Raw genomic sequence first — 25,708 nt, 5'->3', positions numbered from 1 at the left:
TCAAAACAATTCAAATAGGAATTTTTTATTGATTATCAATCCACTTTATTTGAACAATCCTGACTAAGATCCAAAATCACTTTGCAAAAATGTCTGTAAGCCTGATAAAGTAGTAGCACCAGAGCACTGTGTTACTTTGAAGGTATATTTAAAAAGTGAAAGCAAATCAATAATAATTAAACAAACCAAAATGTATTATCTTTTCTTATTAATACTGTAATTGTAAAAAATGTAGTATAGATAGGGGAATTTTTTTTAAAGAACATGATAGTCTATTAACTAAATTTGTCAAAAGTATATTATTCTACTAATTTTCACAAACCAACTTGAATTTTTAATAAGTGAGAGGAGGGCTATAGTACTAAAACAGAAGATAATTAAATAAAAATGAGAAATTTAAATGAGTGTGATTTTTTAAAAATACAAATAATGTAAGCTGTATCATATATGTAAAAAAATTCTCTAAAATGAGGAGAATCTCTTTTCAAAATTTCTATTATTTATACTCATATTTGCTCCTTTAATTTTTCATAAACTGCAAGCACAAAACTCCAACGTACCTCTTGAATGGCTGTCATGACAACATGTTGAACAGATTCTTCCATCATCATAATGGCTTGGATGTACTCTGAAAACAAGAACAACCTGGAATGTCACTGTTCAAGTTAAAGACAGTCAAGGGACTAAAGGTTAACACTTCACACATTCTCATAAGCTGCTTCCTATGTTCTGATTCTTCCCAGGAATCCCTGACACATGGTTAAATATATTTCCATAGGTAAAATCTGAAAATCACATTATTTATCTTTCCTTAAGATAGTTCTTTCCCCTCTCAGCATTCCTTATACAGTTGAGGTTGTAGGTCACGGGAATGCACTATCAGCCTGGGTGTGTCAACGTAAAACAATGAAACGGTTAAGTCTAAAGCCGGGATGGAAAAGACTCCATTTTACTTTTTCTAAAATCTAAAAATTATCTTTCACATTATTCTTTGCTACATGGTAAAAAATTCTGAAGTCTGTGCTTTACTCTTACATGACATCAAAGCACTGAATTATATAATTCCTAACTTAATATTTTCTACTATTAAAAAAACATCTGATGAAGCTGAGAGCTGATTAGGACAAAGAATCAAGATTAATTTAAGATAAATTGATATCATAGTTAAACAAAGATTGTAAAAGCCTGGCTTTAAAATAAAGACCCACATCTGTAATAAGCTAAAGCAGCAACTTCATCAATCTCACCCTTTCCACTGCCGAAAAAAGGAAAGATCTGTTAACAGTGACAAAGTTAAAAATGATTTCTTGCCTTCTAAAAAAGCCCCAGAAGAAGTTTTCACTATTTCCGAATCTAACAATGGATGACAAAGTGGCATTAAGCATTAAAAAAAAAAAAAAAAATCAACAGGCTAGGTGGATTCCAACAAATGTGGTAAATATGCTTTAATAAGAAACATGTAAAAGGGTGACATAATTAAGAAACTTTAGCCTCAACCTGCCTCTCCCATCCCATACACCGAAACACATACACAGAAAAAATCTTCTCTCCCCTTGAGGTAGTATATGGAGTCTTACTGTTAAATTTTCAAAGTTATCTTTTGACAAGAGACTCATATATTTGGAATGACAAATAAATTCTCTGCCAGACAGGTAACTTGTTTTAGAAAAAGATGATATTTTTAAAATACTATTAAATTATGACATTATTATTATGATATTTTTGTTGTTAATGTCAAAGCTTTTAGTATCAAAAACATGTTTTTAAGGAAATAGTGTCCTAAAGATACTTGTACCCCACCAAATGTTTGGTTATACATACAAATATACACCACACGGCTAAATCATAAGCACTATTCTTCTGCCAACAGTAGGAATATATCATAACTTAATCACTATTTGGTCAAAAAAGAATTCCCGTAGTCTGAGCTCAATTTTTTGTTTTTTTCTTAATGAGGACTACCCTATGGGTGCTGGAATACAGTAAGGGAGCTTTTAGATGTTCTGTTCAAAGTTATCAAACACAGAACCCAGCGGCTATGGAGAAACTAGCATAGCTAGGATGACTAAAGAGCCCTCGAAATAAAAGACCGTGAGCATGGAAGAGAAGCAGCAGCGGCACTGATAATGGGGAAGAAAACTGAATGGCAGCCTACTGACAGCGAAGAAAATAACAGCAGACTCGGGAGGTGAGGGGTTAGTAGGTGTGAGAGGGGAAGCGTTAGTTAAGAAGCGGTGTTGCCACGTCAAGGCCCTTCCCCGCGAACACCGTAAAATGCTGAATGATCAAATGGTGATGAGAACTACATTGATGTACAACCTTTTAAATGAAAAAAAATTCACAAATCTTTAAAATCCAATATACAACTGTATGCTATTACTGGGAACACATCTATGAGGCAATGCTAGAGAATAAGGTGTGCTGTGTACAAGAGTTTATCCTGAATCTTAGCTGTTCAAAATTCACAGCATCATTTAGCGCAGGGTATTAAGTTTACATGTGGAAGCCACGTGGGCTTTTGTCTTTGCCTAGCCTTTCATAAGTAGGAAATCTTGGGCAAGAAACATAATAGATATGAGTCCCAGCTTCCTAAATTATAAAAAGCATTTTTGTTCTTTTAGTGCCTAGAAAAGTACCAGACGGAAGGGAAACACTAAATACACTAGGCGTGGTGGCTCATGCCTGTAATTCCAGCACTTTGGGAGGCCGAGGCAGGAGGATCTCTTGAGGCCAGGAGTTTGAGACCAGCCTCGGCAACATAGCAAGGCCCTGTCTCCACAAAAAATTTAAAAATTAGCCAGGTGTAGAGGCACACACCTAGGGGCTGCCGTGAGCTATGATCACACCACCGCACTCCACCCTGTATGACAGAGACCCTGTCTCAAGAAAAAAAATTATTATTAATTTGTCTTCTACTATTAATCTTTGTTTGTTCAAATATACCACCATTTTATTTGGCCCACTTTGAGAAGTCAGGTAGCCAAGACAAATTTACATTGAGTCAGCGGTCCTGGCAGCTGCTTCTCACTTCCGATTAGGAACCACACCTAAATAGAAAGCCCTTTTATCTGCACAGTGCTTTACGGATTACACAACAAATACACACACACAATTTCATTCATCCCTCAAGACTACCAGGTTTCGCATCGTCATCTTGCACACCAGGAAACAGGCAAAGTATCTTGTCCAGAGTTAGGTAGTAAACAGCAGGGCTATTTTGGTGAGCTTTACATTATATACCATAAATATGCAGTGACAGCAAATACTTAACAATCGAGAATCTCATTTATTTGATTCTTAGCTTTCTACTGTGCTCTTGAGAGCAGAGAATGCCCTAAATCTGGACAAGTGAGATGTTAAAATCCTCTTCTATAAGTTTCCGTCATTTATACAATTTCGGGGGAAAACAATCTAGGTGTTTCTATAGAACACCTGGTCTGTGTGAGAACCTCAATAAATATTATGACTGGACTATCTTCTTGTCCATAGGAATATGGATATAGGTAGCATCTTTGTCTTTTCCTAGTCCTATTCTGTAATAAATATAATTAGCCAACTCTTAACAGCTATACACTATACCAAGAACCCCTATGTATTCAGTAGAATCCCAGAAGTTGATGAGTTTCCTAAAAGAATACATAAGAGTTCATTATCTGCTATCAGTGAACTATTAATACAATTGAATAATTTTTCATCCTTTAGACTTAAATCCCTTCCTCACTACACTCCAATTATAGTTTTGTGGGGTTTTTAAATCTCTCCAAGGCGATCTAAGCCTTTCTTACATTCTAGTATTTAGATTACTCTTAACCCATTACCCTCCATATCTTTGTTTAAATAACTTCCCTGACTCCAAGCCCAGACTGTCCCCCATTACACGGTGTCTTCAGAGCACTCACCTTACTCTGATTATACAGGTGTTTGAGGCATTATTTAATGCCCTTACCTCCACTCAAGTTCCACAAGGGCAAGTACTGTCTCTGTTTTATCTACCACTGTGCTCCTAGCCTCTAGTATAACGTATCAGTTCAATAAATATTTGTGAAATAAATTGATTAGAAAAGAGGGGAAAATAAATTTAAAGTAAAATTTATCTACTTTATGTATGATAAATAGTATTTTTTAGAAAACAAGTGATTTTTATGCAAATGAGTAGCTGAAAATGGAACAAAAAAGCTATTTAAGATTAGATGCAGACTTTGGAAGAACTAAAAAGAGATATTAATTACATTATTATCTACATATCAAAGCTAGTCTTCAAGTAACTTCAACAAAGTGAAAATGTGTCAACTTGGATTTGCTTACACATGAAAGTACATTTATCTAACAAAATCTGTAAACTTTAACTTACTGAGAATAGCTTTTTCTAGGTCTAAATTATTGGTTTTACTAATTTACATTCCATATATTCATAGGATAAATATAAATAATTAGATAAATGCCACCTTATGATAATTGACATTTTAAAAATTGTAGCTATCTGGAAGTTCACAAAAATATACAATAGAAAATTGAACTAAAATTAATGTTTTAAAATACTATATATAAAAATTATAATGTTTCCACGTTTACTAGTAATAACAAACATTTTTTGAGCCATTACTATGTGCAAGACACTGTACTACTTTACATACCCTATCTCATTAGTCCCCACAATAACCTTATGAGGTAGGTACTATACTAAATCTCTACTTCACTTAGAAACTAAAATATAGAGATTAGGAGATTTGCCTGGAATCCCTCCCATGGCTGTGATAGGCGGAATCATAGTTGAACTTCACAGGCTGATGGACACGGCAGCCCATGCTCTTAATCCAAGTACAGAAATATTTCCAAAATTGCTATTTGACAAACTGATAAATACATTAACCAATACTTTGATAATAATGGTAATGATATAATATTTTGGGCCATTTCAGCTCTGGGAACTTAAAATTGGATATTCTAGGTTGCAACGCCAAGAACACAAGGAAAAACAAAACATGATAGCTCAGATTTACATGGTTAGTCAGAGATTTTTGTAGCATTGAGATATACACGGGAAAATGATTAATTTATTTTAATAGTCTTTGTTTATCTTCGTGAAAATTAATCACAAAAGGCCCTTGAATTTCAAGGCTTTCTTGACAGAGTACATTAATACAAAATATCCTGTGATATTTCTAAAAGTTTTACAATTATAAATAAGTGAAACAATCTTGACATGTGTAATACTATTCTTTCCTTTAAAAGGTACCCAAGGCAATATCTAAAACTTAACACTGAAAGTAATTTCTTGAGGAAGAATATCTACTAGATTTAGGGATAGGAAACCTAATTTCAAATCTATTTTTACTAGAGACTGCATATAATGATATTCTTTCCTCCTTTTTTCCCCACAATAAAGAAAAACCTTGTAAATGTTTCCTTAAAAAAAAAAGTATAAGGCATTTGTCTATTACAGATATATGCTGGGAAGGCAGATCTAAATACCTAAACTGCCGTACATCTGCTCATTTTTACCAAACTAACAGGTGGATCTTGTCCAATTAACAGTAAACTTCATCACATTCAGTGTACTTAAGATGCATTAAAAACGATCCACTCAAAGAATCATGTGGGCTTACAGAAAGGAAAAGAATATCACTACAATCAAATTTATTTTAACTTTTAAAATTAATTTAAGCTTAAAAATAAATTACTAGCAAAATCATAGAAAACGGCATTCTTTTAGGGTGGCCTTAAAAAAGAGGTTACTGTTTGTACTGGTGATTTATATATAAAATATACTACATATGTCACTTTCCTTAATTATTTTAAATGCATACACTAACTTGAAACAAATTACCTTGCTTCTGTTCACAGTTCACAGCACAGCCTAAAATGAGCTGAAGCATCCTTCCAAGCTCTGCTGCGTCAGAATGCTCCCCAATGAGGTTCACATCAGGAAGGGTAAAGTCATTAATTTGCTGTCCTAAAATCTGAATGGAGATAAAAAGATTACAATTGCATTTACATGTATATGACCAAATAAAATATTTGATCGAAATTCGCTTGTTATCACCAAAAACTCACTGCTGAGAACAGAGACCGATTATGTCAATCTCACTCCCAAATTCTATTTTTACCTCCCATACCTAAATTATAACTATCTTGAGTGATAGCAACATAGTCCTTAATCTGGTATGTATTATGTACACTGAGCAAAAAATCTGAGTACAACTGATTGTTTCACCACTTCAAGAAGGACTGAGGCAGAGGGCACCAGGAAGGGTTCACATTAAACATAAACTCACATCTCAACAGCAAGATTCTCCTCAGCCACCTTCATTCCATTTAACTCCCAAAACAGAGGCAGCAAAATGCCTCTATCAGGAAGCAGCATGGAGGATTCCTTTATGGGGAAATTGGCACCAAATGAAATGACTTATACACAGACAAATGGGCAGGTCTCTGCCTGATAACCCTACAGTGAAACTGACCACTAAAAAAGCACCCCTGCTCAGATTCCAGTCGGCTTTTCACAGAGCTTTACTTGGAAATATCAACAAACAACCAAGGATCATTATGCTGTTTGAGGAAAGTTTCCAACATGAAAAACAGACAAAAACAAAGAAACTCGGAGGAAAGCAAAAAATGCAGGAAGTGGATGAAAATAAACTTGGGATCACGGTTTTCTAAACTGGATAGGAGGTGAAGAAAGAGGCTGTGGCCAGGAAGGTAAACACAGGGCCTTCCAGGGTGGTGGCAATGCGCTACCCACCTACGTCACACGAACGTTCACTGCAGAATTAATGTCAAACTGTACATGCACACATTGTGTGCTTTTTTGAATGTATGTTTACTGTACGAGGAAAGAGTGATGGGGGTGCTGGGGAAGAGGGATTGCTGTTTACATGGGTGAGCAAGGAAGGCCTCTGTGTTAAGGTAAAAACTGAGCAGAGACCCGGAATGAAGAAGCAAACGGCACAGTTACATGGGAGCAGAATACACCACACACAGGTTACCATCGGGCAGTGTCCCGAGGGAGGAGTGCGTGATGAACTCCAAGGACAGCAAGAAGGCCAGCATGGCTGCGTGAAGCAGCGGCGGAAAATGAGGTGCAGGAGTTGGGGTGGGTGGAGGCAGATCAATTCAGGTCCTGGTGAGTTATGTTACTGAAAACAAACTAAAGTAAATGAATAGAAATATACCACCAACCCAGATTAAATTTGATTTTTCCCTTTGAATAGGAAAATCAGTCTCTAGAAGAATATATAAGAAGTTGCTAACAGTGATGCCCCCTGGGAGGAAACTGGGCAGTGTGGGGTTAAGAAATGAATTTTAAAAAAAAAGAACTAAGATTAGTATTTTCAGAGAGATAAGAGAAAATATTACATCTGTAAAGCAATAACAGGATATAAAAGTTCCATTGAGAAAACAAAAAATTCTTGGGAATTAAAGATACAACAGTAGAAATGAAAAATTCAACAGGCAAGCTAGAAGAAAGGTATGTAATTATCTCAGAAAGTAGAGCAAAAACACAAGAGAGAAAAAAGGACAGGAAAGGTTAGATAATTAAAGGGTCATTTCGGAAGGTTCAATAGCTGAATAGGAATTCTAGAAAGAGAACAGAGAAAATAAAGGGAAAGAATTAAAAATATATATATACACACACACATATATGAGTAAGAAAATTTCCTAAAACCAAAGCTAGCAGGCATTCAGATTTTAATGGCTTGCTAAGTGCCAGGCACAGTAAAACAAAACAAACAACAAAAAACCCCTCCTCACACATCAGCATGAACATGGAGCTAAAAGGAAGATCCCAAAAGCTTCCAGAAAATGAACGAGTTACAAACAGGGAATGGGAATCCACTTGAGAGACTTCGGTAGGAGCACAGGAAGCCAGAGGACGATGAAGCAATGATTTCAAAACATGCAGGAATGATTCCAGCCTAGGATTCCATATCCAACTCAACCAAAGTATAAAGGGAGGACGGAGAGTATTTTCAAATGTGCAAGGCCTAAACAAAATTATCTACCATGTATTTTTGTGAATATGCCACTGGAAAATGGGCTCCACCAACAGAAGAAAGTAAACCAGGAAAGAGAAATATAAAGAATTCAGCAAACAATAAGATAGGAATTCTCAGGATAAGGGTGAAAGGGAATGTCAGAACATGAATTTATTTATTATCCCAGTTAGAGTCAATAAGCTTAAATTTTGCTGCAGAAATACCAATATAATAGATTAATGGGCAACCCTCGAACCCACTGGGGGTATTTATACAACACATGGTGTATGCATCACGTTATCTTTCTAAAATCTGAAAAACTACAGATTACAAAATGCATCCGGTCTAAAGGATTTGGGATTTGAGACGATGGACCTGCATATATATTTTTACATATATTTTTGTATATTTCTGTAAAATTGGAATCATATGGCTCATATCTCATACTTTTGTATTACTGAAGAATTTTTATAAATATGAATTTTCATGGCTGAATGGCATTTGTCCTATAAATGTTTCATAATTACTGTTAGACATTTGGGTTATTTTCAATTTTTGTCTACTATGAAATGATGAGATGGGTAGCCTTATATAGTTCTAGAAGACAAATTTCTAGAAACACAATTACTGTGTCAAAAGATGTATGCATTTATAAAGCTTTTAAAGACAAAGACAAGTACCTTCATGTAGTTTACAAATAAATAAGTGCACAAAGAAATATTTAATTATAAATTATAGTAGGTAGTAAGAAGGAAAAGAACCTTGAGTCATGAGAGAATAAATGTGTGGCATGGGTTCCTTAAGTGGTCACGCAGGCTCAAAATTAGGCAAATGCTAACTACGCACACTGACTTTAGTTTTACTCACATTCCAACTTTCTCATAATCATGTAGTAATAATATGATTAGGCTTTTACAAGGGCATAAGAAAGGTTCCAAAGGCGCCACACCATCATCAGAGCCTGTGTTTCTTTTTACTCTCTGAGCACTATCGGCATGGCAAGGAAATGCTACCCAGGGCCCAAAGAATTGCCAAGAATATGTGGGAGTCAGGGGATGGTGGGGGATGAAAGGAACAAGAGGGGAAGAGAAATAGGTGTATACAGGAAGACTGATCTGAGCCTCAGTGGGAGATTGGCCGTGGCGGGGACTTCTTCTGGGTGGAGGACAGCACTGAGCAGGACACCTGGCTCGGGACAAAACTCACCGAAAGGGCCACTCAAACATCATCATTGTCTTCAGTGCCTTAAATTTTCTATCTCTTTTTTCATTGCAACACTTGGTTGAAAATTACCACTTGTATTTTACAAAATGAGCATGATGCTCAAAACAAAAACATTTCTTCATAGCACCCTTAGGAAGTAACAATAACTTCTCCAGGCCAAAAAAAAAAGAAAACACTGTCAAGATGTCGCCAAGCGCGGTGGCTCATGCCTCTAATCCCAGTGGCTCAAGAGGCTGATGCAGGAGGATCACTGGAAGCCAGGAGTTCAAACAAACCTGGGCAACATATCGAGACTCTGTCTCTATTTAAAAAAAAAGATGCCTAATATTAACCCTATATTCACACTTACATATCTTAAATATAGTCTTTGGAAATTAATATTTGAATTTTCTTTCAAAATAATGTCTACTTGAGAAGATTAGGAAACGCGCAGTGCTGCAGTGTGACAGCACTGTGCTGGGGCTGGGACGTAGTGGTGACTACCTTGGTCTGGCCCTGACCTCATTTCATGGTTCTAATAATATAGTGGGGTGAAACAACCAAATAAACCAACAAATAAGGGACTGCAGAAATGGCAAGCACTACAGGGATAAACAGGGTGACGAGACTGAGTGCTGGGGCTGAGGGTGAACGTGATCCTGGCTGAGACAGCACACACTCAGGGAAAGCCTCTCCCAGGAGGTGACAGTAAGTCCAAGTAAGCACGAGCATGCGACGGCGGAAGCCCAGGGAAGGGCAGGGCGCACAGCACACAGGGCAGAGGCTCCGAGAAGAAAAAGCCTTGGTGTATCTGAGGCTCAGAGAGGATGAATGTGGCTGCAGCTGTGGGCGAGTGGGAAAGCAGAGTGCTGGGTGGGCAGAGGGGTCACATAGCACCTGGTGGCTCACGGTGAGAAATGTGGGAGGGATTCTCAAGGGAGCAGGAAACCACAGAAGATTTTAGGCAGGAGCGTGATATAATTACATTTATATTTTTAAAGATCATCCTGGCTTTAGAGTGCAGAATGGGCTACAGAGGGGCAACAGTGAGATTGGGCGACAGTTGGACTTACGTCAGCAACCTAAGCAAGAGTGAACACCAGCTTGGGCAGGGTGGGGGAGCTGTGTGTTGAAGGTTTACCTAAGAGGTCTTGCACAGAGAGATGGCTAGGTCTGGGGCTGGAGCAGCAGGGTGAATGGTAGGGTCACTGACTGAGATGCAGAAGATCGGTGTTGCGGTCACAGACATGGGTATAGACCCAGGTAAGCTTGTGGGGAAAAAACAGTAAGGAAATAACGTAGGTATCTAGGCAGCACCGCGTCCATTTGACATCTGTGATCATGAAATTTAAAGTGAAACTAGTTAGTTCCACTGCCTGATTTTTCCCCCAGCAGCTGACTTTTCTGTTGCAGATTCAGAGGATAAACTTGAGTTCATGCAGGGGTGGGGCTCTGCCAAGGGATAAAAGGAAGCGGGCTGCAGAGTTGACGACAGTGGTGCATGGACTCCGAACTACCTTCACTCGTAAGGGCAGAAAGGAAAGAATTAACAGCATAAAATAAAATTTAACATATGTTAGTAATCATCTACAAACTACCTATAATACAGTGAATAAGGTCATTCATCTATTGGCCACCTAACAGATGGCTGTTTGAACCAACGTCCTAGAAACTACCAAATGGAAGACAAACTGATTATTGATTTTGAAGGCGATTTTTCCTTAACTTGAAACTATTATAAAATTAAAGTATCCTATAGCAACATTTCCAAGCAGAATGAGAAAAAAGTCCTTACCTCATGATTATAATCCAAGATTCCTTTTAAAATTTTCTTTAAGTTGCTTATCTGTTTAAAGAGAGAGAAAACAACTGGGTAATAAGCAAGCATAGATCAAAACACAGTTTAACGTAGAAAATCTGTGAGCCAACTAATCACTCTACTTAATCAAAAAGTAATTATAAAAGAATAAAATTCAATGGCATATATGAATTATCATCATCAAACAAGGATTATTAATAGCTTTTTTTTCCTTTTTTTCTTTTTTTTTTACCAACACGGATGAGCTCAGTATTAATGGCTTTTGATCCAACAGTTGTGTAAAATAGATTACGTTCCCAATTATGTAAAATTTTAAATGTTATGACCACCTTGACAACAACCGGAGGGTAACTAAATAAGACTTTTTACAGGTAAAGAAAAAAATATGTCATCCTTAATAATGAAAACTTGAGTTCGTGCTGTTTTCCCTAGAAAAGTAGAGCTGCATCTATATCGAGTTTAAGTTCTCAAGTTAGAACATTAAGAAAAAATTATAGTCAAAATTACTCTTGGAAATCTCTTTAAAATAACTCAGAAAGTATAATGTCTTCAAGTTCCTCCACTGTCCCAAAAAACCACTACTGTTTCTTTAGTTAAGCACCAAAGTAAATATTTGAGGCCATAAAGTTAAAAAAATTACTATTATATGCTGAAACACCAGAGTACCACTCAGCATTGCAAGATACTTGTGTGATAAGAAACACCTAGAAACGAGAGAGGACGAGGAAGCAACATAGGGACGTCTCCCAATATTCACTCACTCCAGAGCGCAAGTTCACTGGCACATGTTATCTGGGGCGAAACGACAGGCAGAATCACTGCGCTATTTACTGTCAACTGCAATTTTTTTCCTCTTTTTGACTCAACTTGTGCAGTTACATCTGTGTAAAGTTAAATGTGTACATGATTTGATTCTGTTGATCATCTGTCAATCCAGCTGACCTGGCCAGTTGAGTAGTTGAAGATGTCCTAGAAGAGCAGACAGCTGAGCTTGAGGCTATCAAATAAAAGAACCTGAATCATAGCAGTGCGATACAGGAGTTAATTAAAAAAATATTTATTTTTAAGGGAGAAAATAAATGGAAAACTTAATTTATTTTTTTAAAAATCTCATAAAGTATCTTATACTTCCGAAAAATTTTGGAGGTATGGAAATTTTTATTTTATTGTATTTTATTTCCTTTATTCTAGGATGTTAATTTTTTCATATTTTTAATATTTGAAATTAGAATGTCTTGAAAATCAATGTGTTCATTTAAAATGGTAGTTTTTTTATTCCATCACAAAAAGCTATATATCTTATCTTTAATCAGTAGCATCATAAAACTGAAGAAGTGTAACAGAGTAAAAGAGAATAGGAATTTCAGTTCTGAATGTCAAGAACAAGATCAACCTTTTTATCCTTCTCCGTATCACTACCACTGCCCTACTCGTGACCTTGAAGACAATGTGTGTGTGGGGGGCATGTGTGCGCACGCGAGTGTTTGTGTGCATGTCGGGGAGAGGGGATACACACTCCCTCTGCTCAAGCCAGCAAGCAAGCACAAAATGATTAGCAGCACTATTTTAAACACTCATGGATTGTTTTAAACATGTTATAACATTAGAAAGTAATCATGTTAATTGTTTATTCTTGAAAGATTGTTTAGAAGTTAAAATAGCTCCATTAAACAGTTTGCATTTACCAGCTTAGAAAAAAGAAGGAATCGGATTTTGGCGGACACAATACTTAAACACTCAGTAAATACCTTTCTTATCAAACATGTGTTTCTTGGGAGAAATATAAAGACAAACCAAGCATAGCACATCTTAAATCTAGGGGCACCACAAGCTTAATCATTTGTATTTCTGAGTCTATACTAGTCTATATCAAAAAGAAATGGTCCCGGGGATTTCTAAACTGCCAGTCATGACCATTACTAGGTCATGAAAATCAATTAATGCAACAAAATCACAGAGATGGAGAACAAATTAGTGGCTGCAAGGGATGAGAGGTGGTGTGGATGTGGCACCAGGGAGCCGTGTGGTGACAGGATAGTTCTGTGTCTTCATGCAGTGGTAGCTACAGGAAGCTACGTGTGAGACAGAGCTACACAGAACTGTACACACAAACACCAAAGAGTGCATGTAACACTAGTGAAAGGTGAATAAAATGTGGATTGTACCCACATCAGTTCCTCGGTTTTGATACAGTATTATAGTTATGCAAGAAGTTACCACTGGAAAAACTTGTTAAAGGTACACAGAATCTCCCCGTGCATTTTTTTTGCAACTCCCTGTGAATCTGTAATTATGTCAAAATATAAAGTTAAAAAAATAATTTAGTGAGTTGCAATAAATATTTTCAAAAATAAAACAAAATGAAATCACCACTGCATAAAATAAGAGGAAACACCTGTTCAGCTATATTTGCACATATATTTTAGGAGGGCAGCAGGTTGCAATGTAAACTGTATTTCTTACTGTGGGTTTTGGTCAAAGAAGTTTGAGAAATACCAGAACATAAAAGCTACTGGGAAAGAAATGAAAATGTTGGGGATGGGTATATGCATACACAAAGAGTGCAATGCGCACCATCCGAGGGATGGACACACTTGAAACTCGGACTTGGGGGGGGGCAAGGGCAACATGCGTAACCTAAACATCTGTACCCCCATAATATGCCAAAAGAAAAAAAAGAAAAAAAAAAGAAATGAAAATGTTTCATTCTCTAAGTGCTCTGGACAGAGTTAATAATGACCAATATTATCTCATTATTAACAAAACTAGCAACTAACATATGTCCCATGCACTATTCTAGGTAAGTCCTATTAAACACCCCACTTTATATATGCGGACAGAAGGGGCACATCACTGCCCCAGACAGTACATGGTGGTGCTATGACGTGCACGCAAGCATGCTGACCCCAGAGTCCAGCCCTCAGTCACTGCGCTTCGCTCACTCCTATCATGTCATACCTAGGTGAGCAACTCCAGGTGACCTCCAATCTTCAATTCTAGATTATTTCACTATAGGCTACCCAAGTTTCTAAAGCTCACTGGACACACAACAGATTAAAAAAAAAAATCAACAAGTTTCATACACATACAAATATTTAAAGATTTAACACATGGAAAAAATTTAAAAATACCTTTAGCCTCCAATTATCTCCTACTTCGGTTTTGATTCTGTTTAGCCAATTTTCATCAAAATATGCAGGATCTCTGCAAAATAAGGAAAAGCTAGTATATTAAGATCATGAAGCTATCAAGCTAATAAAAAAAATTGAATCCCATCCCATATCATCACTTAACTGCAACATAAAAATGTGTTTGCCACATATCAGCCACTAAATAACTTAGCACTTGGAACCAGATGCAATTATGGCAGACTTCTCTAAAATCAACTTAACGTTAGTATCTCATTAAAAAAACCAGATTTTTTAAAATCACAAACAAACTAAAAGGCTAAAAATGGTAACATACAGCTAATACATTTTAAAAACAAGTTATAGATGTATACACTAACCTGGAATTAACTTAATTATAGATAACACATGAATAACTAAAAGCAGTCAAAATCAGTGAGACGATATTTAAATAGACAAATATATCAAGAAAGTTAAAATAAAATTATCAGTTAATATAAATTATTGTCCAAGACCACAGAACACACCTATGCTTGTCCTGTCCCAGCAATTGCTAAGTCCAGAAATCTCGCCGTGACACAATTGTCGCTATTCACACACACACAAACAGAATGGCGGTGACACAGATACATGCAGGAAAAATCTATATTTCAACTTTTACTGTAACTCAAACTGATAAATATAACCATCACTACCAAATTTTAGTCAAATTAGCTTTCAATGAAGCGAGATGCTCCTTAGAATTTTTAATTTTTATTATGAAAAAAGAAAAATGTGCTTATTTAGATAATAAGTAAAAACAGTTACAACTAAATTACCTCCATAGAAATCTGCTTATTTTTAAAGCCTGTATCACATCACTAGACAACATATTAACTTTTCTATCTATTTTTAAAAACAAGCTTTATTGAGATATAACTCACAGGTGATACAATTTACCCATTTAAAATAGACAATGCATTTCAGTATATTCATAGAGCTGTACAACCATCACCACAATCTAATCTAATCTAAGAGTATTTTCATCTTCCCCAAAAGAAACCCTGTATCCATTAGCTGTCACTTCCATTTCTCCCTCTCTCCAGTCCCTGGAAACCACCAATCTGCTTTCTGCCTCCATGAATGTGCCTATTTTGGACAATTCACATAAATGAAATCATACTATGTGGTCTTTTGGTTCTGGCTTCTTTCACTTCACACGTTTTTCAGGTTTATCCACATTGTATCATGTGTCAGCACTCTACTCCTTTTTACGGCTGAATTACGTTCTACTTACGATATACCACATTTTGTTTATCCATTTATCACTGATGTACATTTGAGTTTTTTCCACTTTTTGGCTATTATGAATAATGATGCTTTGAATATTCCTGTACCAGTTTTTGTGGGGACATATGTTTCATCTGCGGACATGTCTAGCGATGGAATTGCTGGGTCCCATGATAAATCTATGTTTAACATTTGAAGAGTGCCAAGGTTTTCCAAAGTAGCTGCATTTTGCATTCCCACCAGCAATGTATGTGGGTTCCAATTTCTTCACAGCCTTGCCAACACTTCTTATCATCTGTCTTTTTAGTTATAGCCATCCTAGTGGATATGAAGTGGTATCTCCTTGTGATTCTGATTTGCATTTCTCTACTGGCTAACGATACTAAGCATCTTTTCATGTGCTTATTGGCCATCCATATAACCTCTTTGGAGAAGTCTATTCAGAATACCTGTCCATTGAAAAACTACATTTTTGACTGAGTTGCAAGACGTTTTTTGATTTGTTTTAATATTCAGAATACAAGCCCCTCATCAGATATATGATGTGTGACTATTTTCTCCCATTCTATGAAGTTGTATTTAATATTTTGACTTTCTTGAAGGAACACAAGGCTTTAAATTTTGATGAAGTTCAATTTATCTATCTTGTACTTTTGTATCTAAAAGCCCTTGCCTAATCCAAGGTCATGAAGATTTATGTTTTAAAAGTTTTATATAGTTCTACCTCTAATATTTAGCTCTATAATCCATTTGTACATGGTGTAAGCTAACTTCACTGTTTGGCATGTGGATATTCATATTCATCTATTTTTGTTTTAAGCTTAATGTCTTTAGTTGAGGTTCTTCTGTTATTAAGAGAGAACCAATTTAAGCAAACTTGTATAAAAAAGGCAACTTACTTTGAAGATCACTGAGGTATGTTATGGTACTAGAAGACAGCCGGGCCTCACAAAGCACTGGAAGAAGAATCTGGACAATATTCTCTTCCTGACTTTCATCTTTGTTTCTTTCTGCCCACCTACATCACCAACTTTTTCCTATTTCTCCAACTGCAATGCTGGAAACGGTTGCAGCCATGTTCCAAGTCTTTATCACTTCAGTTCCAGCAATTAAAAAACAGCTGTCACTCAGTCCCAATTCTAAATCCCCAGGAAAATCCAAACGATCCAGCTGGTCTGTTTTTCATCTCTGGCTCAATTATATGTAGCCAAAAGGATGGGCGGCTGCAAGGAGGACACACACATCTTTGGGGGAAAGAGAGACCACACCTGCTGGGAAAGGGCTGAGTTCTCAGAGAGAGGTGTACAGTGGGGCAGACAGCCCCTGAAAGTGTTCTCTATACTTAAAACCTCTTGGAAAAATAGATTATCCAAAGAAAAAAAGCAATTGAGGTTGAATTCCACCAAAATATTAATGAATTATTATAAAAATCAATTCATAGTTAGAAAACACTGTTATATCTCCTTTGCTGAAACAAAGTCATTGTTAATTTTGATACTTAAATAATTTAAAAAGCTATAATTCAAAAAGCACAATCAGAAATCAAGTATTAATCTTTTCAACTAAAAACAACTCACATAGAGGAAAATCTGTGAGTCTGGTGCTATGTGGGGCTGATGATTACCCAAAGTCAAGGGCATGGAACTTACTAGTTGAATGGCAAGTCAGGTTCATGCAGCTAAAAGATATAGTACTTATATTACACGAGAAAGTCCCTTATTTCTTTAAAAAATGATTTAAAATCTTTAAGAAATTATATACGCCGAGAACTCCAAGGTTATGGAATACTTCATTTGCAATTTAGAGTAATATAGCTTATGAATAAAATGACTCAGAAAAGTCTATATAGAATATTTCAAATCCTATATCATGATACAGTTTGCTTATTCCTTAAAAAATTACCAGATCAAAAACTCAGAATCCTATCTGAGCTAGGAAGGGAAGACAAGAAAAAAAGCTGCTACTATCATACACATCACTTATTACACCAGTGACATACCTGGCATCAAACCAGGCTCTTCACACTCACAAAGTCATTATTATCCTGATGTTACAGTTAAGGAATATCAGACTCATAAATTAAGTAATTTTCCCAACCAAGTTAATGGGATAATTAAGTGGCAGAGTTGTTAGTACAATCATTTTTGTTAAAACAGATCAGTAGAATTCCATATATAATTGGTTCTAGCAAAACCACATAAAGGTCCTGTGGCTAATTACCTCCGCACGTTCAGTAACCTCGGTCGCAAGGGGAAAAAGCTCAGCATCACTCACCACATTCTAGTTCATTGAGGGCAGGCATTGTTTCATTCACTGCCGTCCTGCCCAATACCTCACGTCTGGGACACAGCAATTTCTCAGTAAATTTGTGTAAAGCAGCACTCATTTATTGCCAATCTACTATTTAGGCAGAGCACAGCAAGAACAGTAGTCCACAACTTTTCTTATATTCGACGTAACTTTTCCTAGTAATAAATTTTGACTCCATATGCAGGCATCTAGTCATAACTTCTACTTCTATAAGTAGTTTACAATTTCAGCAATGTTTTCTAAGGACCCCTTAATTAATTGTCTCAGGCTAGAATCAAACAACATAAAGGTAATTTTCTCAAAACTCTTAATAGATGACAGTTCTGCACAGATATGTAAAGAACAACTGATAATCTTACTAGGGATGTTCTTCATGAGCAAGAGGCTACCTTTAGCTTCTTACTATATGTCTTGACTCCTACTAAGAAAAAAGAAAACATACAAAATCATTTCCTTAAATTTTGCCAGTAACACATTTACTTTTCTGTAACTTACGTATTAGTCACAGTTCAAGCTAAAGAAAAAGTCCATTAATCTTAATTCTCAATATAATTCCAGAAATATATTGTCTTCTTGCAGTCAAATGCCTTCACAGAAACCAAAAAATTAAATTTTATTTCTACTGCTATAATTATTTATGCAAAGTAATTTTCTTAATGAAATGCAAATTAAGATAATGGTCCAAAACAAGTGTATTTTGGGTCCATTTCTTTTTTTTTTTTTGAGACAGAGTCTCGCTCTCTTCCCTGGGCTAGAGTGCCATGGGGTCAGCCTAACTCACAGCAACCTCAAACTCCTGGGCTCAAGCGATCCTCCTGCCTCAGCCTCCAGAGGGAGGAGCTGGAACTACAGGCACACGCCACCGTGCCCGGCTAATTTTTTCTATTTTTAGTTGTTTGGCTAATTTCTTTCTATTTATAGGAGAGACAGGGTCTTGCTCTTGCTCAGGCTGGTCTCGAACTCCTGACCTCAAGCAATCCTCCTGCCTTGGCCTCCCAGAGTGCTAGGATTATAGGCGTGAGCCACCGCGCCCGGCCTTGGGTCCATTTCTTAACAGGGCATTTTTATTAGCAAACTTTTAGCATTTTTTACAGATATGTTGACTCTTAAGTATGACTATTTCTTAATGATGTCTTAATTACCTAAAACAATCATCTTGGTCCTCTGCCATTCAATGTGTATTAAAGAGTTGACTATAATAATTAAATTTCACATCTATAATAACAAAAATACAGCAAATTATGCTTAGCCCCTACTAAGACAAACAATACAGGTACATAAGGGATAGATTTCAAACCAAGAGCAGGTACCTCAGTGTGCTATAAAATTAAAAGTATCTATTAATATTTATGAGGCTCTACACCGTGGTCTTTGCTTGACCTTCACGGTATCTCCTCTGGTTTCATCTATTCTCTTTCCCCTTCTTGAACTTGGAAAACAAAAACTGATGGCACTTAGAGGCACAAATTGCTACTTCAGACCTTACTCTTTCAACCATCACGTAGTTGTGGTATAGTAAAAAGTATCTTTGGTCTGTGTCCCTAGGTCCTGGCATTGATCCCCTAAAACCCTTGGAATTTCCTGAGTGATAGGAACGTCTTTTGTAACTCATACTGAGCCCCTTCCAACCATGCCCGAGTTTATGCTAATGAGGTGATTCACTGTGGGCTGCTACAGGATGGGGCTGGTCCAGAGCAAACAGCCAGGAGACTAGAGGCTGGAACTCTCAGCCCCCCTGGGAAAGGGAGAGAGATTGGAGATTGAGTTCAATCACATGGGCAGGGATTTCAATCATGCCTATGTAATGAAACCCTAAATAAGCACTGCAGACAACAGGGTTGGACCAGCTTCCAGGCTGTGAGCATGTCAGTGCACTGGGAGGGTGGTGTGCCCAGAGGGCACGGAGCTCTGTCCTGCCCCCAAGTTCGCTCCTTGCCCTATGCATCTTCTCCAGTGGCTGTTACTGAGTTGCATACTTTTTAATAAGACTGTAACTGTAACTACAGTGTCTTCCTGAGTTCTGTGAGTCATTCTAAAAAATTATCCAACTTGGGGGGAAATCATAGGATGTCCCGAATTTGTAGTTGGCTGGGCAGAAGTGTGGTGAACTGAGGACTCCATTTCCGGGTGGCTGCCCTGTAGGACTGAGGCCCTAACTTTAACTTGTGAGGTCTGCGCTGCTGACCTAAAAGGAAGAGGTTGAGACACAAAATATAATTTAAAGAGCTTACTTGAACCAAATTGAGGACAGCTGCTCAGAAGACTCAGTCCCAAACAATCTTGGACGTGAGCTCTGTTTGGCCTTTGTTACAGCAGGGTTTCTTTGTGTTTTTTTTTTTTTTTAAATTTTTGTAGAGACAAGGTCTTGCTATGTTGCCCAGGCTGGTCTTGAATTCCTGGCCTCAAGTGATCCTCCTGCCTTGGCCTCCCAAAGTGCTGGGATTACAGGTATGAGCCACTGTGCAGGGCCCACAAGCATGTTTTTAAAGGCAGAAAAAAAAGGGGAGATAGGAAGTGGGTTGATACAAAGTTGTCTGTCAGAAATTCTCATTGGTTTACATAAATAATATTTATTAGTGATCGGCTGTACATTGTTAAGTTATAGGTTGTGGGGTATGCTTTCCGGTGTAGCATTATAGCAAGCAGTTTTAAGAGACAAATACATAGCTCAAGGGGGGAGTAGGATGTGATTGCTGTCTCATTTTAATGTCTCTCTGGGCCTGATAATCTAAAAGGACTCACATTTCTCAGATAAAAGTTCTTTTCTTTTCTCTTAACTCTGGGTAGTGTCAGAATTGAAGAACTTTGCCCTTAACTTGTGGGGCCTGAGCTAACTCAGATAGGATCAGAATTGAACCACAGGACACCCACTGGTGTCAGGGAAACTGTTGATGGAACATGAGAGTGGTGAACTCTTTCTGAAGACAAAGGCCAAAAGAAGATAAAGTTGCTTTCTTTTAATTTTAAAGTTAAGTTGTATAATCCCATATTCATTTATTCAACGAATATTTTCTGAATACCTACTACACTGCAGGACGGGGGATGGGAGAGTAAAGGAGGTGGCAATATTCAACAGGGTGGACTACACTGAGAAATTGACAAATGTGAGCACAGGCTGGGAGGCAGGGAACAAGAGTGGGATGTGAAGAGCCACCGCAGAGGGAGAGGCAAAGGCCATGCAAAAGCCGCGATGCAGCAGAGATGCCTGACATGCCCGAGAAGGAGCAAGGAGCCACTGCCGCACAGAGCGCTAGGTAATGAGGTCGAGTGGTGACAAGTGGTCCTGAGCACTTAGAATCTCATACACTATTGTCAGCACTTTGGCTCCTACCCTGAGTGAAATGGGACACCAGTGTAGGGTTCTAAGCAGCAAATCTGATTTACTAAAGAATCACTCCAGTATCCTGGGAGCCAAATTTAAAAAGTGTTATAAGGAGGTAAATAGGATGAGTGTTATCAAATGACGCTGACAGGTTAAGAGAAGAACTGAGAATGGGCCACTAGCAATATTTAGATCAGTGGTAGCCCTGACAAGTGCAGTTTTAATATAATGGTGGGAACAAAAGCCTGATTGAAATGAATTTAAGAGAAGAATCCAGACAACTGAGTATAGACTATTCTTCAAAGGAGTTTTGCTGCAAAGGGGAGGAGAAATGGAATCGTGACAGAGAGATGTAAGATCAAGAGAAACATTTTTAAAGAAGGGAAAATTGATGGTGTAGGAAAGAGTGGAGAATTGGTAAAGTGAAGGTCCTGAGTAGGTGAGAGGCAGTGGATCCAGTACACAAAACGCAGGGACTGGCTTGAAGATGGGACCCTCTCCCAAACCCTACAGTTCATATGTGGTCACAGGCAGCAAACAGGTGCTGCCAGGTGGGTAAACACAGCCATGGGATTCTACAGAAATGTTCTTTTACGGGTATTTGTTCCAACTTTCTTAGAAGGAGGATGTATCCTACTCGTAAGGGGACAGATGAGAGAGAGAGAAGAGAGGTGGTACTGGAGGGCCGAGGAGAGAGATGTGAGACAGTCATCCAGAAGAAAGAACTCGGGAAATGCGGTGTGATGCTGGATTCCACGAGGTAACACCTGGAGTTTCATTCAAGGTAAGAAATTAAAGACGAGACCCATCAGCATGTTTGTGTGTTTTTCCAGCCAGGCTCAGCTGCACTAGTGAGAAATAAAACAGGCAAGACATTACAGTTAACCAGACCTGTGGGTTTGTCAAACAAATACAAAGAAGTATGAGAAGAGCTAAAAATGTGGGCGTGATTATAAGTACAAGGGATCAACTATGATTGACCTGGAATCTCAGGTGAGTAAGAGGAAAGAGAGAGAGCACAGCATGAAGGTGAAGCCGTGCTGAGATCCACTGGTACCAGAGAACTGAAGAATTACTGGGGTCCTGGTACTAGAAAGTAGCAATCGGACGGTGGTAAATGGAAAACTGAGATTATGAAGGGATTATGTATTACTGGTAATCATGAGGTATAGGGCATAACTATGGGAATGAGTGGATGAAGCTGGGTGGCAGACATGATTAACTGAGAAGAGTCCCAAGAAACTGATACGCAAGGATACAGAGGATCATCGAGGTCTATATTCAAATCACCAAGAATCTGGACAAGAGTGGTAGTGAGCCAGGGTTCCAGCTGTTGGGAAATGGCAGGGAATTATATCAACAATGAAGGGTAGTGGATGATGTCATAACATTCGAAATTACAGGGCTTTAGGGAAAATGAAGGAAAGTGGCCTGGAAGCAGTACTAAGGAGTGCCCCAGCTGGGATAAGTGGCATATGAAGCCTGTGGGATCTATATAATCTACAGTGACAGAAGCAGATCAGTGGCTACTTGAGGATGAGAAGGGGTTATCAGGAAAGGGGATTACAGCGGGGCATGAGGACAGTTGGAAGTGACGGATATATTCCTTGTCTTGATTGTGGGGAGAGTTTCACAAACATATACACAGGTCAAAATGTACCCAATTATAGTATATTTTAAAAATGTGTCATTTATTGTATATCAGTTTCACCTCAATAAAGCTACAACAAAAGGGGAGGGTGTCTAAAAAGTAATAAGCCGTCAAGCGGAGAGAAGACATGGAGGAGCCTTAAATGTACATAGCTAAGTCAAAGAAGCCAACCGGAAAAAGGCTGCGTACTATGTGATTCCAGCTATGTGACAGTTTGGAAAAGGCAAAACTATGGAGACAGGAAAAAGATCAGGGTTGCCAGGGGTTTTGGGGGAGGGATGAGTAGGCAGAGCACAGAGGATATTTAGAGAAACTGCTCTGTATTACACTACAATGGTAGATACATGACATGCATTTGTCAAAACCCATAGAATGAGCAACAGCAAGAGTGAACCTTCATGTAATCTATGGACTCTGGGTGATAATGATGTGTCAGTGTTGGTTCATTGACTGTAACAAATGTATCACTCTGGTGTGAGATGTTGACAGTAGGGGGAGGCTATATGTTTGGTGGGGCAGGGGTTATGCGGGAACTCTGTATTTTCTGCTCAGTTTTTTAAAACTTTAAAAAACTGTAGTAATGGCAGCAAGTACATTCATACTGTTGTGCAACCACTGCTAATATCCATCTCCAGAACTTCTTCATCATTTCATACTGAAGCTCTTTTCCACACACCTTTGCTGTGAATATAAAATAGCTCTAAAAAACAAAGTCTATTAATTTTTAAGAAACTAAGTGGGGGACATGAACCTACACAGACAAAAAGAGAAGACAACAGCAACAAAATTTTGAAAGTTGGAAACTACATGAACAAGTAGAAAATGAATTAAAATATCAGGCAGAAATTTAAAAAAATTATACAAACAATAAGCATACTCAGATCCATTCATATTTGATAAAATTCCTCCTAAAACTATAAAATGATGCAGTTTTTCACTTATCACCTCAGACAAAACAAAAAGGGTTGATAATTCCAGTGAAGTTCTCACTGGGCACCCACACTGGATTGGCTCTCTTCCTACCTCTGATCCCTCTGCTGGATGATGCTCTAACCAACAACAAGGCTTAAAGTTCTCCAAGGCTCAGGTTACATATGTCTTTCTTCTTACCTAATATTCTCCCCTAAGTGATTTAATGCATACTGATGGCTTCAACTAAGAGATACCCAAATCAGTATCTGTAGTCTGGACTCCTCTTCTGAACTCTAGATCTGCACTGTCAATCACCAACTTGACGTTCCTTCCTGATGTATCGGTATCACTCAGATTCAATGTCCCCAAACCAAACTCACGACACATCCAGCACCCTCCACAGCCAATCATCTTTCAGTGTTCCCACATCAGTGGTTTGTACCCTCTTCTGTGTATGTGCTTAAGTCAGAAACTAAAAAGTCAACTTTGACACTTCTCTTTTACTTGCCACCCCCATACCAATCATCGCAATCTGCTGCTTTTATGTACCATTTTGAGTCCATCCACTTGTCTTCATCTCCTTCACCACTTCCTGGTCCAAGGTACCATCATCTCCCTTCAGAATTACCACAAACTTCTTTCCAACTAGTCATCCCTCATCACCCTGATCTCTTCCAATTCATTTTATACCTGTAGCCAGAATATTTTCAAAATGTCAACTGCCTGTGTTAATCCTCATCTCCTGCCTGCATAAACCCTCAATTGCTTCTCACAGCCCTTAGAAGAGAGACATGGGCTCTGCACGGTCTGGGCCCAACTGCCTTTCCTCCTTACGTTGTGCCACACTCCCCCTTCTCTGTTTTCACCGCTCCCACCCTGTTCTCTCAACAGCTGTGTCCCCACAGTCCTTCGTCCTGCAGCGCCTCTGCGTACACTCCTCCCTCTACCAAGAAATCTCTCAGAACCATCTTTCAGATTTAGCTTACATTTACAGGGTGTCCCAAAAGTCTCCACACAAAGGAAAAATTCTGTAAAATTTCGTAATGAATATTTTGTAAATAAAGGTACATTTAGCTACAATTTCCTGTTTTCCCCATGTATGGCAACTTTTGGGACACCCTGTATTTACTCAGTTAACATGTTCATGATGTCCTAGACTAAGCTAAATATATCTGTTGTAAACTTGCATGAACTGTGTACTTCTCCTCTGTAGCATTTGTCAAAACAGCAATTTTGTTCTTATGGTTAATTAAAATCTGTTTTTTTCCCCATGCTATAAACGCTAAGGGTGGACACCATGTCTATGTAGCTCATCCCTTTATCAGCAGTGCTGGACACAATGTAGCCATTCAACAAATACCAAACTGACAAAGAAGTAATCAAATGTTGGTGAGGTTGTATACATTACACAGCTACTTAAAATAGATATTATGCAACAATATGGATGAACGTCGCAGACGTTATATTGAATGAAAGAAGACAAAAACAAGAGTACATACTGTATGATTCCATTTATAAGATGTTCAAGAACAAGCAAAACTAATTAATGGTGTAGAAGTCAGAATCATGGCTATCTTTGGCATAAGGAGTATTAATTAGGGGAGCCATCAGGTTACTAGAAATGTTCTATACCTCAGTCTGGCTAGTGGTTACAAGGAGATACAGACACATAACACATACACACAAATTTATCACTTGTTTTTGGTATGCTTTTCTGTTTGTGATGTATCTCAAAAAAAGGAATAAGGAAAAAAGGAAGGCATTCTGGGAGGGAAAAGATAGAAAACTAAGTATTGATAAGATAATATGCCCACGAGACCTTGGTAAGTTAAAACAACCACTTTGCAGAATACAATGTATGTTATGATCTTGCTTTTTCAATTAATTATTTTCTTTTTAAATAGACAAATTATAATTACATATATTTATGGGGTACAAAGTAACATTATATATATAAACACAAAGCAGACTGATTAAATCTAGCTAATGATTATAACACGAATCACCTCAAATACTTATCCTTTTTCATGGTGAGAACATTTGAAATTTATTCTTTTTTTAAAAATCCATAATACATTAACTAGAGTCACCATGTCGTGCAGTAAATCTCAAAAACTG

General features: G+C 37.7%; 1 protein-coding gene across 3 annotated transcripts in view; it reads right to left on the bottom strand.

Annotated features, from left to right (window-relative positions):
• HOOK3 (hook microtubule-tethering protein 3) overlaps positions 1-25,708 on the bottom strand; it is a 99,811-nt gene that overhangs the window by 61,201 nt on the left and 12,902 nt on the right. For all 3 annotated transcript variants that reach the window (XM_012656000.1, XM_012656001.1, XM_012656002.1), the window contains exons 3-6: positions 14,130-14,202; positions 10,975-11,025; positions 5,828-5,960; positions 561-628 (exon numbers count right to left, since the gene is read on the bottom strand). In XM_012656000.1, the coding sequence (XP_012511454.1) occupies positions 561-628; positions 5,828-5,960; positions 10,975-11,025; positions 14,130-14,202 (325 nt within the window). The remainder of the gene's footprint in view (positions 1-560; positions 629-5,827; positions 5,961-10,974; positions 11,026-14,129; positions 14,203-25,708) is intronic.

Source organism: Propithecus coquereli, unplaced genomic scaffold (assembly GCF_000956105.1).
Source record: "Propithecus coquereli isolate 6110/MARCELLA unplaced genomic scaffold, Pcoq_1.0 Scaffold496, whole genome shotgun sequence".
Lineage (NCBI taxonomy): Eukaryota > Metazoa > Chordata > Mammalia > Primates > Indriidae > Propithecus > Propithecus coquereli.
The sequence above is the reverse complement of the archived record's forward strand: the minus strand, read 5'-3'. Positions and strand labels throughout refer to the sequence as shown.